Below are 14228 nucleotides of genomic sequence, written 5' to 3' on the forward strand. Positions count from 1 at the left end.
AAGGAAATGTGGCAAAATCCTTTTTTTTTTTTTTCTTTTTTAAAGGTAGTACTGGAGATTAAACTCAGGGGTACTCTAATACTAAGCTATACCCCCAGTCCTTTTTATTTTATGAGACAGGGTCTCACTAAGTTACCCAGGCTGACTCAAACTTGCAATATTCCTGCCTCAGCCTCCCAAGTCACTGAGATTACAGGTGTGCATACTACACCTAGCTAAAATATGGTAAAATTTTAAGACTTCCTATATATTCTTTGTACATTCCTATATATATATATATATATATATATATATATATATGAAAACAGTGATCTATATCTATCTATCTATCTATATCTATCTATCTATCTATATATATTTACTTAAAAAAAAGAAGTCCTTAAACTCAGCATCAACTGTAGACGAAAGAGGCAATCTAATATACAGTATCCTACAATATAATTCAAAATGAGCTGTAAGTAATACTATTGTACTTTCATAGATGGCAGTTATCTATACAAATAAAACTTGGTGCATGATAACAGCAAGGACACATACTCTAACTTGAGATTTAGCCAAAAAACTTCCTTATTCTTAAATTGAATAAATGAAAATTCTACTCCAGAGATTAAAGCTGCCCATAAACCCTAGCCCTTCTCACTACACTTGAAAAAGACAACAGCAGCAGTCAACAACATGATGGAGAGCCAAGATACTTCATTAAGTACTGGCTTCACCTTCTTTCAAAGGCTTCAGGACATCTGAATGCACAATGAAGTTTCCAGAATTCTCCACTACAGATGATACCATCTTATTTGAATCCTCTCAATATCCAACTTGAGACCAACAAAGAACAAGACAACTCATAGCACAGATTCTTAGAGACATTCATTTCAGAAATAAGTCAAAGTACCTATAACAGCCTTTTTCCTCTCCGTCTCAGCTTCTTTCTCCACAACCTTTTGTTTCTGTGCAGCTATAAGAAGTTTAGTCTTCTCAGCCTCCCTTTAAAGCAAAACATTATAAAAATTATAAAAATTTTTATTTTGCAGTGTTGGGGATTAAACTCAGGGACTTGTGCATGCTAGGAAAGCACTCTCACACTGATCTTTATCCCTAGCCCCGGAAATGATTCTCTTATGATGTGGTCATAGTAATTTTGACCATGAGTTAGAGAAACATTTTTCAAATAAGGATATTTGGGTCCATTAGGGTATGTTCAGGTATTTACTTAAAATGAATGTGAGGTTGAAAGATGGAATGATTGGTCCAAAGTCACCCAGAGATAAGAAAAACAAAAATTAGAATATTAGAACTCAGCCTAATTTTTTCCTTCTAACTGTGCCATGTACCGGGCTGTGATCTGAAAGGAAGTACATAAAAGCTTTCCTTCTGTTAGGCCTTCTGCTAGCCCACACAGCATCACAGTCAATCAGAAAAAGGCACCAGTCTCTGGGCAAATGTGGTTCCTCAGACACAAATAGCAAGCAGATGGTGCTAGATTTGAGCCTCTGTCCTCCTCAGTTGGGCACCAGGTACAGTGGTGCTATTTGATAGGTAAAAGGTATAGCCAGGTGGCAGTTATTAGGCAGTAAACTGTGGCTCAAGGTAAGGAAAACTTTTCTAAGAATTTGAGTTTCAAATAATGGAAATGCTAGCCTATTGCTAAGCATGTACAAGTAGCCTCTGTGGGACCACATGACAGAAATGGTATTACAAAAAGATTACTATTAGGTAAGAGGTTAGACTATATAATCCCAACACAGCTTTTAATTCTGGAATTTCCATTGTTTAAAAAATTAAGAAAGACCCAGAATTATCTGTAAAGCATTTACACCAAGACATGTTCCCCCTCTCCTCATGCCAACACTGATAAAGACACAATGTTCTGAAAATTGAGTTATTTTTTAAAAATATCTTTATTTTATTTTATGTGGTGCTGAAGATCGAACCCAGTGTCTTATGCATGCTAGGCGAGTGCCACAACCTCTGAGCCACAACCCCAGCCCAAAATTGAGTTATTTGAAGACAAAAAGTATACAATATTTGGATCTGAGGACACAGTTAAGGGGTAGAGTGTAGTTTAGCATAAGAGAAGCCCTGGGTTTCTTTTTGCGCGTGCGCACACACACACACACACACACAAAAGAAATAAGTAGATATATAAATAAATAAAATAAAAAGAAAATACATTTATCTTTCAATCACAAGAAATAATCATATTTAAAGCCTAATAATTTAGGCTTTAAATTTAATTAAAAGCTCCAAATAATCATATTTGGAGCCTTCAGAAAACATTTTTTTTTTTTTCTACATGTGGCTCAAACCTATGATCTATCCAGCCTGGTAACCTTAAAAGTATTTATTTTTAACAACGAAAAAGAAGGAAAATAAAATTCTATGACAGAGGATACAGACTTAGAAATAAAAAGAACTCAAAAGTAGCATTATTACTCCTTTGATCACCTGTATTTATACATCTGCTGTATTATTAACTTTTATAGTTATTTTTTCCCTAGCATTTAATATTTTTCCTAATGGTCAAATTCTCTAAAGACCATTGTTTTTTTCTCTTCAGGATCTATCATCTGAAAATACTGTCATTCCAAATGCAGTAAGTGTTCCCATTAAAAGGAACCCTCTAAAATCTTTAATTTCATATCAAGCAAGTAACTTCTCATTCCAAGACAATCCTGGGAACATAAAAGACTAGGGAAGCCTTGTCAATTCAAGCAAAGCTTCCCCAGAGATAAACTGAAAAGATTCAGGTCTAATTTTAGATACACAGCCACATACAATGGAAAAAACCAAACTTCATATTAACTAGGTGTCTATTCTTTTCTTATTATTACAATAAGATAACAAAATATGGGCACTCTCTTCACCTTAATAGCTAGGACTTTCATTCCTGTTATAATATTTAATTCAAGATATTATTCATATGCAGATTACAGCTCCTTAGGTTTTCACCAAGAGTTCCACAGCAAATTGCATCTTTAGTAACTAAGACTGCTTCTGAAATGTCTATACACAAAGAGAAAACTAGAAAGAGTCTAGTTGGAATTAAGACATGAGAACTGGCAATATTACTAAGATAAATGTATAGGTAATAGACAGTTACCCAACCCAACTCTATTATGTCATGTATTTCATCTGGACTGTTGTATCAGTAAGTAGACAGCTCTAAATAGAAATATTAGGATCCCATGCTTGTTACTCACATTAACTCAAAATTTCTTCTTATGGCTTCTGGTATTTTAGGTTTTGTAACACGCACAGCCTAAAAAATAAAAGTAAACAAACAAAGGTATATTTAAAAAATAAATGTTCACACTGAATCTTCTATCGAAGAGCTCCCCAATTCGTACTAATAAAACAACTATAACATAGCTGCCTACTAAGGTGCAGAGATCCTACTGGAAAAGCTATTTCTCATGCTATCACACCAAGAATCAAAGATAAGCTATTTCTAGTTTTCTTAAAAAACTACTAACTACAGGAGAAAAACCACTGTACCCACTAGAGAAATAAACTCCTTGAGGGAAAAGGTTCCCCTTAACAGATGTTCACAAAGTTGTTTAGTTGGTTAGTTTTGCTTTTCTTTTCAAACTTTCAAACCAAAGAAACAGAAGGAAGGCAAAGTTACAAGACTAAAATTGAACGAATTAGAAACAGTCAAAAACAAACTAAAAACTGGGGTCAGTCTATACAATTTAATACAGTGTCTAATAAGCCAGTTACTTATTATCACTTCCTAAAACTGCAATCACTCAGTACTAGCTATAAATACATAGCCCAATAGCTGAGGGATAACAGCAATTCACAGCTTATATTCTTTCTTCTTGGAGCCTCAGAACAAAGTCTACCAGTCTTTGTGGACCTTGTTTCCTAGACACTTGGTTTCTCTAATCAGAGTATACTCTGACATAATTATATACATGAAAAGTGCTATTTTGTTTTTTTGAAGGCTGACTTTATACACCAAGGACTTAATCTCTCAAAAGCTTCCTATTTGCTTTTAAACACAAGTATTTTAAAAGAAGGCTTCAAACACTTTTAAGGAAACCAGAATTTCCTATACAAAGCATAGTCAAATCTGTAATTTTGAGGACTCTCATAACTAATGATAAGAATTATAATAGAACACTATAAGAAGCTAGTGCTGAGAGGAAAAACCCCATCACACACTGAAGGTAAGGCATGTGAGTTCTTAAGGACATTCAGTGGAGATATTTAGAAGATAAAAATTCAGAACCAGAATTTTTGAGATGCTAGATTTCATTATGTGACTTCCAGGCATACAGATGACCTCCAATACAGACAAGAATGATTCAGAGGGAAGCACGTCACACTGCTTTAAATTCAGAGACTGACTGGTCACATATCTTTTTAGCCACATAACAAAAAGCATAAAATAGGACTGTCTTGAATAACACACCACATGCTTGCCAATCCTGGGAAACCTCACACATTTTCAAATATGTGAAAATACAAATAACTGCTATAGCAGATACCATGAGTAAGTTGTATAAGAAATTTGAGAAAACAACAACCAAAACACCCCCTACCTCACACCATAAACACACACAGTGAGTGGAGACAAAAAGGTGATGAAATGAAATGTACATGTTGAAACTGACCCCTGGATTATAAACACATTTTAAGCCAAAAAGTCAGAATATAATAGTCACTCCATTAAATAACAGGGAAAAAAATGCCAAGGATGATCATTTTCACCATTCTAATTTTTCCAGAGAAGTTTTTCAAGAAGAAAAATGAGGTTATAAATATAGCAAAAGGAAAAATTAAAGTAGTGATATGAGTACTGTGGCGATGGTAGTGAATAACAAAGCAAGATTGCTGTCATGGAATTTAAAATTTTAAAGAGACAATAACAACAAAAAGCAAATAAGTAAGAGAATTTCACATAATTATGAGTGCTATATGAAGAATTAAAACAGGATGACTTTGGGACTTTACTCGGTTGTGGAAGAGGAAAACAAGATTTTTATCTTGGTGTAATTATATAACTGAAAAATCTACAAAAATTAACCCCCAAAATTATTAGAGATGGTGAGTTTAACAAAATTGCAGATATAGGATAAATCCACCAATCAACTGTGATCCTATGTTCTCTTTCTAAAACAATTTTTTAAAAAGAGACTACAAATTGATCAGCATTAAAATTCATTATATCTATTAATTTAACCTAAGATATGAGTTTCTCTATCATGCTAAGCGAAATTAGCCAACCCCCCAAAACCAAAGGCCAAATGTTCTCTCTGATAAGTGGATGTTGATCCATAATGGGGGGAGGCAATAGGAAAAATGGAGGAACTTTGATTGGGCAAGGGGGACAGAGGGAAGTAAAGGGAGTGGGGGGGGGGCAGGAAAGATGGTGGAATGGTGTGATGCTGCATTGTGTACAGAGAAATGAAAAGTTGTGCTGCAATTGTATACAACGAATCAAAATGCATTCTGCTGTCATATATACATAATTAAAATAAATAAATAAAAATTTTAAAAAGATATGAGTTTCTCAGCCAGGTGGGTATGGGGCATACTTCTATATTCTATAATCTCAACAACTCTGGAGGCTGAGGCAGGAGAATCGCAAGTTCAAGGCCAACTTCAGCAACTTATCGAGGCCCTAAGTGACTTAGTAAGACTATGTCTCAAAAGTTAAAAAAAAAATTATAGCAGCTCAATTTACAATAGCTAAGCTATGGAACCAACCTAGGTGCCCTTCAAAAAATGAATATAAAAGAAAATGGTATATATACACAATGGAATATTACTCAGTCATAAAGAAGAATGAAATTATGGTGTTTGCCAGTAAACGTATGGAACTAGAGACTATCATGTTAAATGAAATAAGCCAATCCCCCAAAACCAAAGGCTGAATGTTCTCTCTGATATGCAGATGCTAACACACAATAAGTGGGAGGGGGGATAGGAGTTCACTGGATTAGACAAAGGGGAATGAAAGAAAGGGAGGAAAGATAGAAATAGGAAAGATAGGATAGAATGAATCGGACATAACTTTCCTATGTTCATATATGAATACCCAACCGGTCTAACTTCACATTATGTACAACCACAAGAACAGGAAGTTATACTTCATGTATGTATGATATGTCAAAATATACTCTACTGTCATGTATATCTGAAAAGAACAAAACAATAAAAAGGACTGGGGACGTGACTCTGTGGTTAAGTGACGTTGGGTTCAACCTCCAGTACCAAAAAAAAAAAAAAAAAAAAAGAAGAAGAAGAGTTTCTCCCCAACACAGAAATTCTAAAAGAAACAAAAAGGATAAATATCCTTGCCTTGATATGATCAAGTAAAGCCATAGACTACAATCCTATAACTTAAATGCTAATTTAGATACCTGGTCTAGCTTGAAATTATAAAAAATGAAAACTCATCTGGCAAAAATATCAAAGCCTTTGTTTCTAAGTAGATGATATATCTTACCAGATTTTAAAATTGAGTAAAAAGTTGAATTACCACAACCACATGGTAATGTGTTAAAAATGAAGGTTGATGGGGCTAGGGTTGTGGCTCAGTGGTAGAACACTTGCCTAGTGTGAAGCATTGGGTTCATTTCTCAGCACCATATGTAAATAAATAAATAAATAAAATAAAGGACTATCAACATCTTAAAAAAAAATTTTAAAAAAAGGTTGAAAAATAGACCTGAAGTTCTAAAAATGTATTCCAACTAACTACTGTAAGAAACTATTTTAAAAGAAGACAAAAGCAACCAAAACAATGGAGACCTTGTTTTCCACTTTAAGAATGCATTACAAAGCTACATGTTTTTCATTCAATAACTTTTTATAAGAACAAAAATATATTAAACAAATTTAAAAGATCGTTCTTGCTATCTATAGAATATGACGTAGATAAGGGAAAAAGTGAAATTAGGCAAAAGAAGAAAGGCTACTGGTTCAGGCAAGAAATGGTGTCTTGGTTTAAGGAGGGGCAGAAAAAACAGAGGAGCAGGTGGTCTTACATGGATTTTGATGGTAGAATCAACAGAACATGGGAACTCATTAGATGTTAAGGACAATGGATTGTCAAAGACAACTCCCACACTTCTAGAGTAGTCCTAGAGGAAGGAGCTACATTAGCCAACAAGAAAGAAAAAAAAACAGAAGAGATGTAGATTTGATGTTTAAAAAAAGACCAAACAAGGGCTTAATAACTAATAAAAGAATAAGAATAGATCTATAAACAGAATGAAGTTCAGGAAAAGATACCTGTATATAATGGAATTTAGCATATAATACAAATATCACTCAAAGAAGGGAGAACATGGAAGGATAAATTAGTAATTACTGTTGCCACCCCACTAATCTGGAGTGGAAATGGACCCCTATCTCATAACTGACACCAAAATAGATTCCAGACAAATTAAAGATTGAAATCTAAGAATATAACTGTAAAATTAGATAAAAATTTTGAAATTTCTGATGCAATTTAAATGTCTATACTTTTAAAGTGGTGAAAGGTATCAAGCATGCCAGCCCAGTAAGACTCCATTAAGAAAACCACTAAATCACTAAGTAAAAGTTTAAAACTTCAAAATTTCAGGGGGAAAAAAGTGAAATGGCAAAAACAAAGCAAGAAAAGAAAAAGAAAAATGAAAAAAAAGGAAAAAAAAACCCCAAAACAAACAAAAAACAAACAAACAAAAAACCCCCAAAACCTGGGAAAAAGTACATTTTTAAAAAAGATTCAGGGCTAGGGATATAGCTTAGTGGTAGAGCACTTGCCTAGCATGTGTGAGGCCCTTGGTTCAATCCCCAGCACCACAAAACAAAAACCATACACCAAAAAGAGCTACAGCAGAAGTGGTGGCACATGCCTATAATTAACTCAGCTACTTAGGAACCTGAGGCAGGAGGAGCACAAGTTTGAGGTCAGCTGGGACAGCTTAGCAAGACCTTGTATTAAAATAAAAAATAAAAAGGATTGGGGATGTAGCTTAGTGGTATAATGCTTACTCAACATGTCTAAGGCCCTGGGTTCAATCTCCATTAATTCAAAATAGAAAAACAAAAACCCCCATAAAAATAGTGTATTTGAATCAATTAGAAAAATGTAACTAAAAAAATGAGCAAAAACAATAAATAATTCACAAATGAAAGGCAAGTGGACAATACATACCCTAGGGCATTCAACCTCAATAATTAATACAAACTATTATGTAAATCTTCCCCAAAGCATCTGCTAATTATTTGGGTCTAAACACAAAAACAAATAGAAACTATAGCCCATTAATACCGATGACGAGAGTAGGAACGGCTAAAACTTCTCTGAAAAGCAACTGGCAATACATGTCAAGCTCCAAAACAGGGCACACACTTTGACTCATCAATTCCACTTTTAAAAATTTATCATAAGGGGGCTGGGGCTGTGGCTCAGTGGCAGAACACTTGCCTAGCATGTGTGGGGCACTGGGTTCAATTCTCAGCACCATGTATTAATAAAAAAAATGGAGGTCCATTGACAACTAAAAAAATATTTTAAAAAGATATTAAAAAAATCTATCATAATGGGGGTACTTTAACAGGTGTACACATAAGCACAGTCATTGCAACATGCATATAATAGTAAAACAACTGAAACTATAGAAATTCATTATATATAAACATTAAAAGTGATGATGAAGTAAATCTATTGTATTAAGAAGCATCTGCAACAACAAACTGTTATCTCTGCATAGTTAAGATTACTGGTGAGTTTCATTTTACAGTTCATCCTTTTCCTAAAACCTTTTTTCTATAATACATGTATGTATAAAAATGTGTGCATAAAAAATCCAGTATATACAGAACTACTACAAACAGTAAGAAAATGATAAACATAACAGAAAAATAGGCATTGACAGAAGAGAGTATAAAAATACCAGAAGATGCTCAACCTCATTAATAACCAAGGAAATGCAGATTGAAGAGAGAGAAATAACTTCACATCTATCCATATGACAAAACCAGAATGTTTGATTGGTTCTAATAATGGTGGGGTCATAGGGAAACAAGTATTTGCATAAATTGCTGACAGGAACATGGATTTGTACAGTCACTTTGTTAAGACAATCTTTATGTATAAGGACATATGCTCGTTACTATTTGTTAATACAAAAAAAACCCCAAAAAACAAAAAACTGGAAGAAGTTGGGTGAGGTGATGCATGTCTGTAATCCCAGTGGCTGGGGAGGCTGAAGCAGGAGGATTAGGAGTTCAAAGTTAGTCTCAGCAATATAGTGAGGCTCTGAGCAACTCAGTGAGACCCTGTCTCTAAAAATATAAAAAGGGATGAGGATGTAGCTCAGCGGTTAAGCACACCTGGGTTCAAGCCTCAGTAACAACAACAACAAAAAGGAACAGAGAAACGGCTAAGTAATATAGAGCAAGGAATTCTAGGCAGCTATGAAAGAAATGACAGTAACAATCTGGTCAAAACCTAAGTATCTCTGACATTCACATTTAAAACTATCTTTAAAATCAAAAAGCTATTCCAAGTTACAACGGACTAGAAACCAAGAATATTGCGCAAAGTTACCTTTCAAATGACCTCTTAACTTTGGTGGTTCACCAAAGCAGGTAATTTACCTGCTATGTCATTTGTGGAATGAGGCCACAGAGAAACCCTGCCCTTCCAGTCTTGCTTGTGAGAAGCACACACATGATCACTTATGCACACTCTCCATAGCAATCTTTAACTGCAGTAATGTTCATCACAACAATCAACAACTCTCCTAGAGCCTCTGAGAAAGCAAAATAGAGAAGCCACATTACCACTTCTCAGAAAATCTAGATCCATAGCAATGGCTTTTAAATGTTACTGACCAAAGACAGAGTACGAAACACATTTTGCATTGACACCCAATATAATCACCCACTCCTAGACACATAAAATGAAAATTTCCCAGAATACTTAACTTGCTACATGATATTTATTTTCCTCTGACTTCTTTTCCTATTCTTATTTAAAATGATCCAATAAAATTGATTTTTATAATAACTCATTAATGGTTTTAAACCCACCAGCTAAAAACACAATGACTCAGAAAAGTAGGTGTGTAAGTTCTCACCACCCTATCTCCCAATGCCACCACTACTACCACCACTAAATTCTTGGCTACCTTGCTTTACTTCAGAACATCCCACTCACTTGAAATACCTTTCCACTCTTTTGCTCCATATAATTCAAATTAAAATTTCCTGACTTACCTAAAAAAATTAATTATTATAGTATTAGGCATACTTTATTGAATGTCCTCTCAACTATTATAGCAATAACTGTCCAATGAATTCATCAAATAAACTTTGTGACATCTTTTTTTTGTCTACAATTGTTGTTCAAATCTTAGACTTGAATTTTTTAACACATAATCTCACTGAGGGTAAGGATTACTCTTACGCTGATAATTATAATTACTATACTTAATAATGCCTCACACATGGCAGAAATATGAATTGTTTCCTTGTAGAATATTAATTTTATTTCCTTTGTAAACAAAATATGAATTTGATAAACAGATAAATATGAATTTTGTTTCCTCAGCTTATTAGTTCCCTTTAAGAATCATAAAAGAATGCCACCCATGGTAAGCTACAACAGAATGAAAGGTATTCTATAAATCACCAAGGCACTTCATTTAAATAACTGCTTTATAAATAATCAGTTGAAAGGGGTAGTAAACTCAAAGCTCTCAAAACTCCCAGAGAACTTCCCTGGAAAAGAGCTTACCTGTATAGTGAGACCTGGGGCCATGACATTTAAATCTTTCTGTAGTGCTTGCTTCAGGTTTTCATCTATTTGATCTGTTTTTGAAGTCAAGAACAAAAGATCTCATGATGCTCATTTTTTTTTTTTTGCATTGTATTAATAGCAAAACAAAACCAGAGCATGAGACCTAAATTTTCCACAGTATTATTCTTTCACAAAAAATACTTTTCCTTTTGCACAAAAGTGAAAGAAATTAGTAAATTAAGGAAGATGACAAGCAAATAATCTAAGTTTACCCCCAAATTAAATTTATCCAATAAAATAATTTATATTAATGTTGGATAAACTTATTTATTGGATAATAAACAACTATATCCTGTCAGTTTTACTACCAAATCTCAAACACGGGGATTTACCTCAGGGAGCCCACAAACACAATTCTAAATTTCCTCAATTTATCTATTAAGATAGCAACAAAGTGAGTTTCTAGTAAGATATCATAGTAAAAACAGAATATACAGCTGGGTATGATGGTGCATGCTTGTAATCCCAGCTACTTAGAAGCTAAGTCAGAAGGATTTCAAGTTCAAAGACAGCCTCAGCAAATCAGTGAGGCCCTAAGCAACTTAGTGAGACTGTCTCAAAATAAAAAATAAAAAAGGGCTGGGGATGTGGCTCAGTGGTTAAGTGACCCTGGGTTCAATACCCTGTACCAAAAAAAAAAAAAAGCAAACAAATAAACAAAAAACCCAGAATACATAGTATGTGAGTTAAGTTTTTCTGATCTCTACCAAGTTATATGTGAAATTTTAACTTAAGATATGAATTAAAAAATTTCTATTTTCATATTTAAAACAAATCACTTACCAAATAATTCAATGTAAACTTCTTGAAGCGTATGGGCACTGCAAAATTGATTCAGCTCATGGTGGATTTTATTGAAGATTAAGGTCTTGTCATAATCTGCAGTGTAGTTCCTCACGATATCAAACACTGAAGGAAAGGTACGACCATGTTTGTTTCATACAACAATAACCCAGGTATCTTCAAATCCGCCAGGATAAGTTACAGGGATTATTATTATACATGAAGAAAAGTGCAAACAAAATAGTAAAAACAAAACACAACTCACATACCTTGATGGGTTTATAGGGCTCAATTTTCTGGATATTCTTACATTCAGAACACTAATAGGCAAAACCCAAATTCTATACTTAGGAAAGCGTACATTATTTTGGAAGTAATAGGTAAGTGTTAAAGTTTTCAGGTAAGGGCATGACACAGATTTGTACTTTGGCAGCAGTGTGAAGATGAATTGAAAAGGAGGAAAAGTATAAGATGATTATTAGAAAAAGTTTAGCCAAGAGGTAAAGAGGGACTGAATTAATTAAGGAATAATGAGAATAAAAGAAGATAGCAGCTACAAAAGATCATTTTGTAAGCAGTTTACAAAGGTTGTAAAAAAAGACACCGGCCTAAGTCAGGAACAATGGTGCATGCCTATAATACCAGCTACTCAGGAGGCTGATGCAGGAGAATCTCAGGTTCAAGGATAGCCTGAACAACTAGTGAGAACCTGTCTAAAAAAAAAAAAAAAAAAAAAAAAAAGTTGGGTATGTAGCTAAGTGGTAGATTGCCTGCCTAGCAAAACCACAAGGTCCTATGCAAACTCCCAGTACTTCAAAAAGGAAAAACAAACAAACAAACAAACAAAAAACCCCCAACTGACCAACCAAACAAAACACTAGGCTAAAAGAGAATTACTATACTAGACTAATTACTATACTAGACTCAATGTCAGGCAATTTACATACAATAGTCCTTAATTCTCACCAACAAACAAAAACAAAAAAACACCACTACCAAAAAGCCAAACAAACAAACCCCAAACCAAAAACCAAAATCACGAATTTCTCAAAGTAGGAAGTTAAGAACCAGAGAATTTCAGAAATATCCCCCAAAGTACATAATATACCACGTCAGAATCTATGTTCTACCAACTAAACAAGTAAAACAGGCTGCTTTTTGTGCCTGGCTTCAGACACAAAGACTTGCCCCACTGGCCTTCTCATGTATGATATTAGACGCAACTGGATTCCAGACCACAATTGATGGATAGGCCACCAATATATAACTGCTGACTAAATCATGTGGCTTGATCATTTTCCAAATGAATTGGCGATCTAAGTTTCCTATTTAGCTGTGACTAGAGCTAACTTCTTCCTTTTTTCTTTTTGTATCTGTGTGTACTAGGGATTTTTTTTTTTTGTGGTAATAGGGTACCAGGGCCTCATCCATGTTCAGCAAGCACTGAGCTACACCCCCAGCCCTTTTTATTTTGGACAGGATCTCACTAAAGTTGCCTAGAATGGCTTTGAACTTGTGATCCTGTGACTCAGCTTCCTGAGTAGCTAGGATTATAGGTGTGTAATACTGTGCTCAACTTTTTTTTTTTTTCAATCATAATCCATTCCAATGATTTTTGACCAGGTAAAGTACAGTCATCCCTTTCGTATCCACAAGGGATTGGTTTCAAAACATCAAAGTGATATCAAATTTTATACATGTATATAAAAAGGTGTACTATTGGCATATAAATTATGCATATCCTTCTATCCATTTTAAATCAGGTCTAGATGACTCGCAATATCTAATACAATGTAAGTACTTTGTAAATAGTCGTTACACTACATTGTTTAGAGAAACAAAGTCTGTATGTTTAGTATATACATAATTTTTTCCCAAATAATTTTAATCTGTGGTTCATTCAATCTGTGAGATACAGAGGGCCAACTGGATGTACAAAGACTAGGAAAATACTTAATCTTTAAAAATATGACTCAAATCCATTTGACATGATACATTTGCTATTCTCTGAAACCTTTTCACTATTTGTACCTGTATCAGTGATGTGAAATTTGTCATAATCAGAATCTCACATTCTAATCTCTCTCTCTCTCTAGTCTGTATTAAGTCTTCTCAAGTAAAATAAAAACTCCTTGGTGGCAAAAGCTATAACTTCACCTTTTTAAACTGTTCTTGCCAAACATATATCTTCTACATACTAGGCATGCAAATTTTATTATCATCATTAAAGACAAAATGTTCTATCTTTTTTTCAGGACTTGCAATTAAGTTTCTGAATTAAACATTACCTACTCTATCTGTAAGTTTTTATCTTTTACCAGGAAAATGCTTTCCCCTACACCAAGAACTTTGTGGTTGCTTTCCAAGTTATAGCAAATCTCAACTAGAAAAGATTTCTCTAAGATGAAAAATCAGTGTGACTCAAGGAAATGATCAGTTATAGGCTTTTATCATAAAAGGAAATTACCTCCTATTCTCATTGGATACAATGCTATATCCCTGTTCTAGAAATAATCAATGACCATCTTGCACTTAGAAACACTAAGCTCAGAGACAAGTAAATCATGGAGTTGTAGAAAATCAATTCTGTCCGGAATCTGTGACATACATATATATATATATATATATATATATATAT

At 34.0% G+C, this 14228-nt stretch overlaps 1 protein-coding gene across 4 annotated transcripts in view; it reads right to left on the reverse strand.

Annotated features, from left to right (window-relative positions):
• Nucleotides 1-14228, reverse strand: part of Erlin1 (ER lipid raft associated 1) — a 36836-nt gene that overhangs the window by 14972 nt on the left and 7636 nt on the right. For 3 of the 4 annotated variants that reach the window (XM_048807147.1, XM_015494643.2, XM_015494644.2), the window contains exons 6-9: nt 11591-11716; nt 10745-10818; nt 3201-3259; nt 893-984 (exon numbers count right to left, since the gene is read on the reverse strand). In XM_048807147.1, the coding sequence (XP_048663104.1) occupies nt 893-984; nt 3201-3259; nt 10745-10818; nt 11591-11716 (351 nt within the window). The remainder of the gene's footprint in view (nt 1-892; nt 985-3200; nt 3260-10744; nt 10819-11590; nt 11717-14228) is intronic. The other variant, XM_015494645.2, reaches the window with a different exon arrangement.

The sequence above is a fragment of the Marmota marmota genome, unplaced genomic scaffold (assembly GCF_001458135.2).
Source record: "Marmota marmota marmota unplaced genomic scaffold, marMar, whole genome shotgun sequence".
Lineage (NCBI taxonomy): Eukaryota > Metazoa > Chordata > Mammalia > Rodentia > Sciuridae > Marmota > Marmota marmota.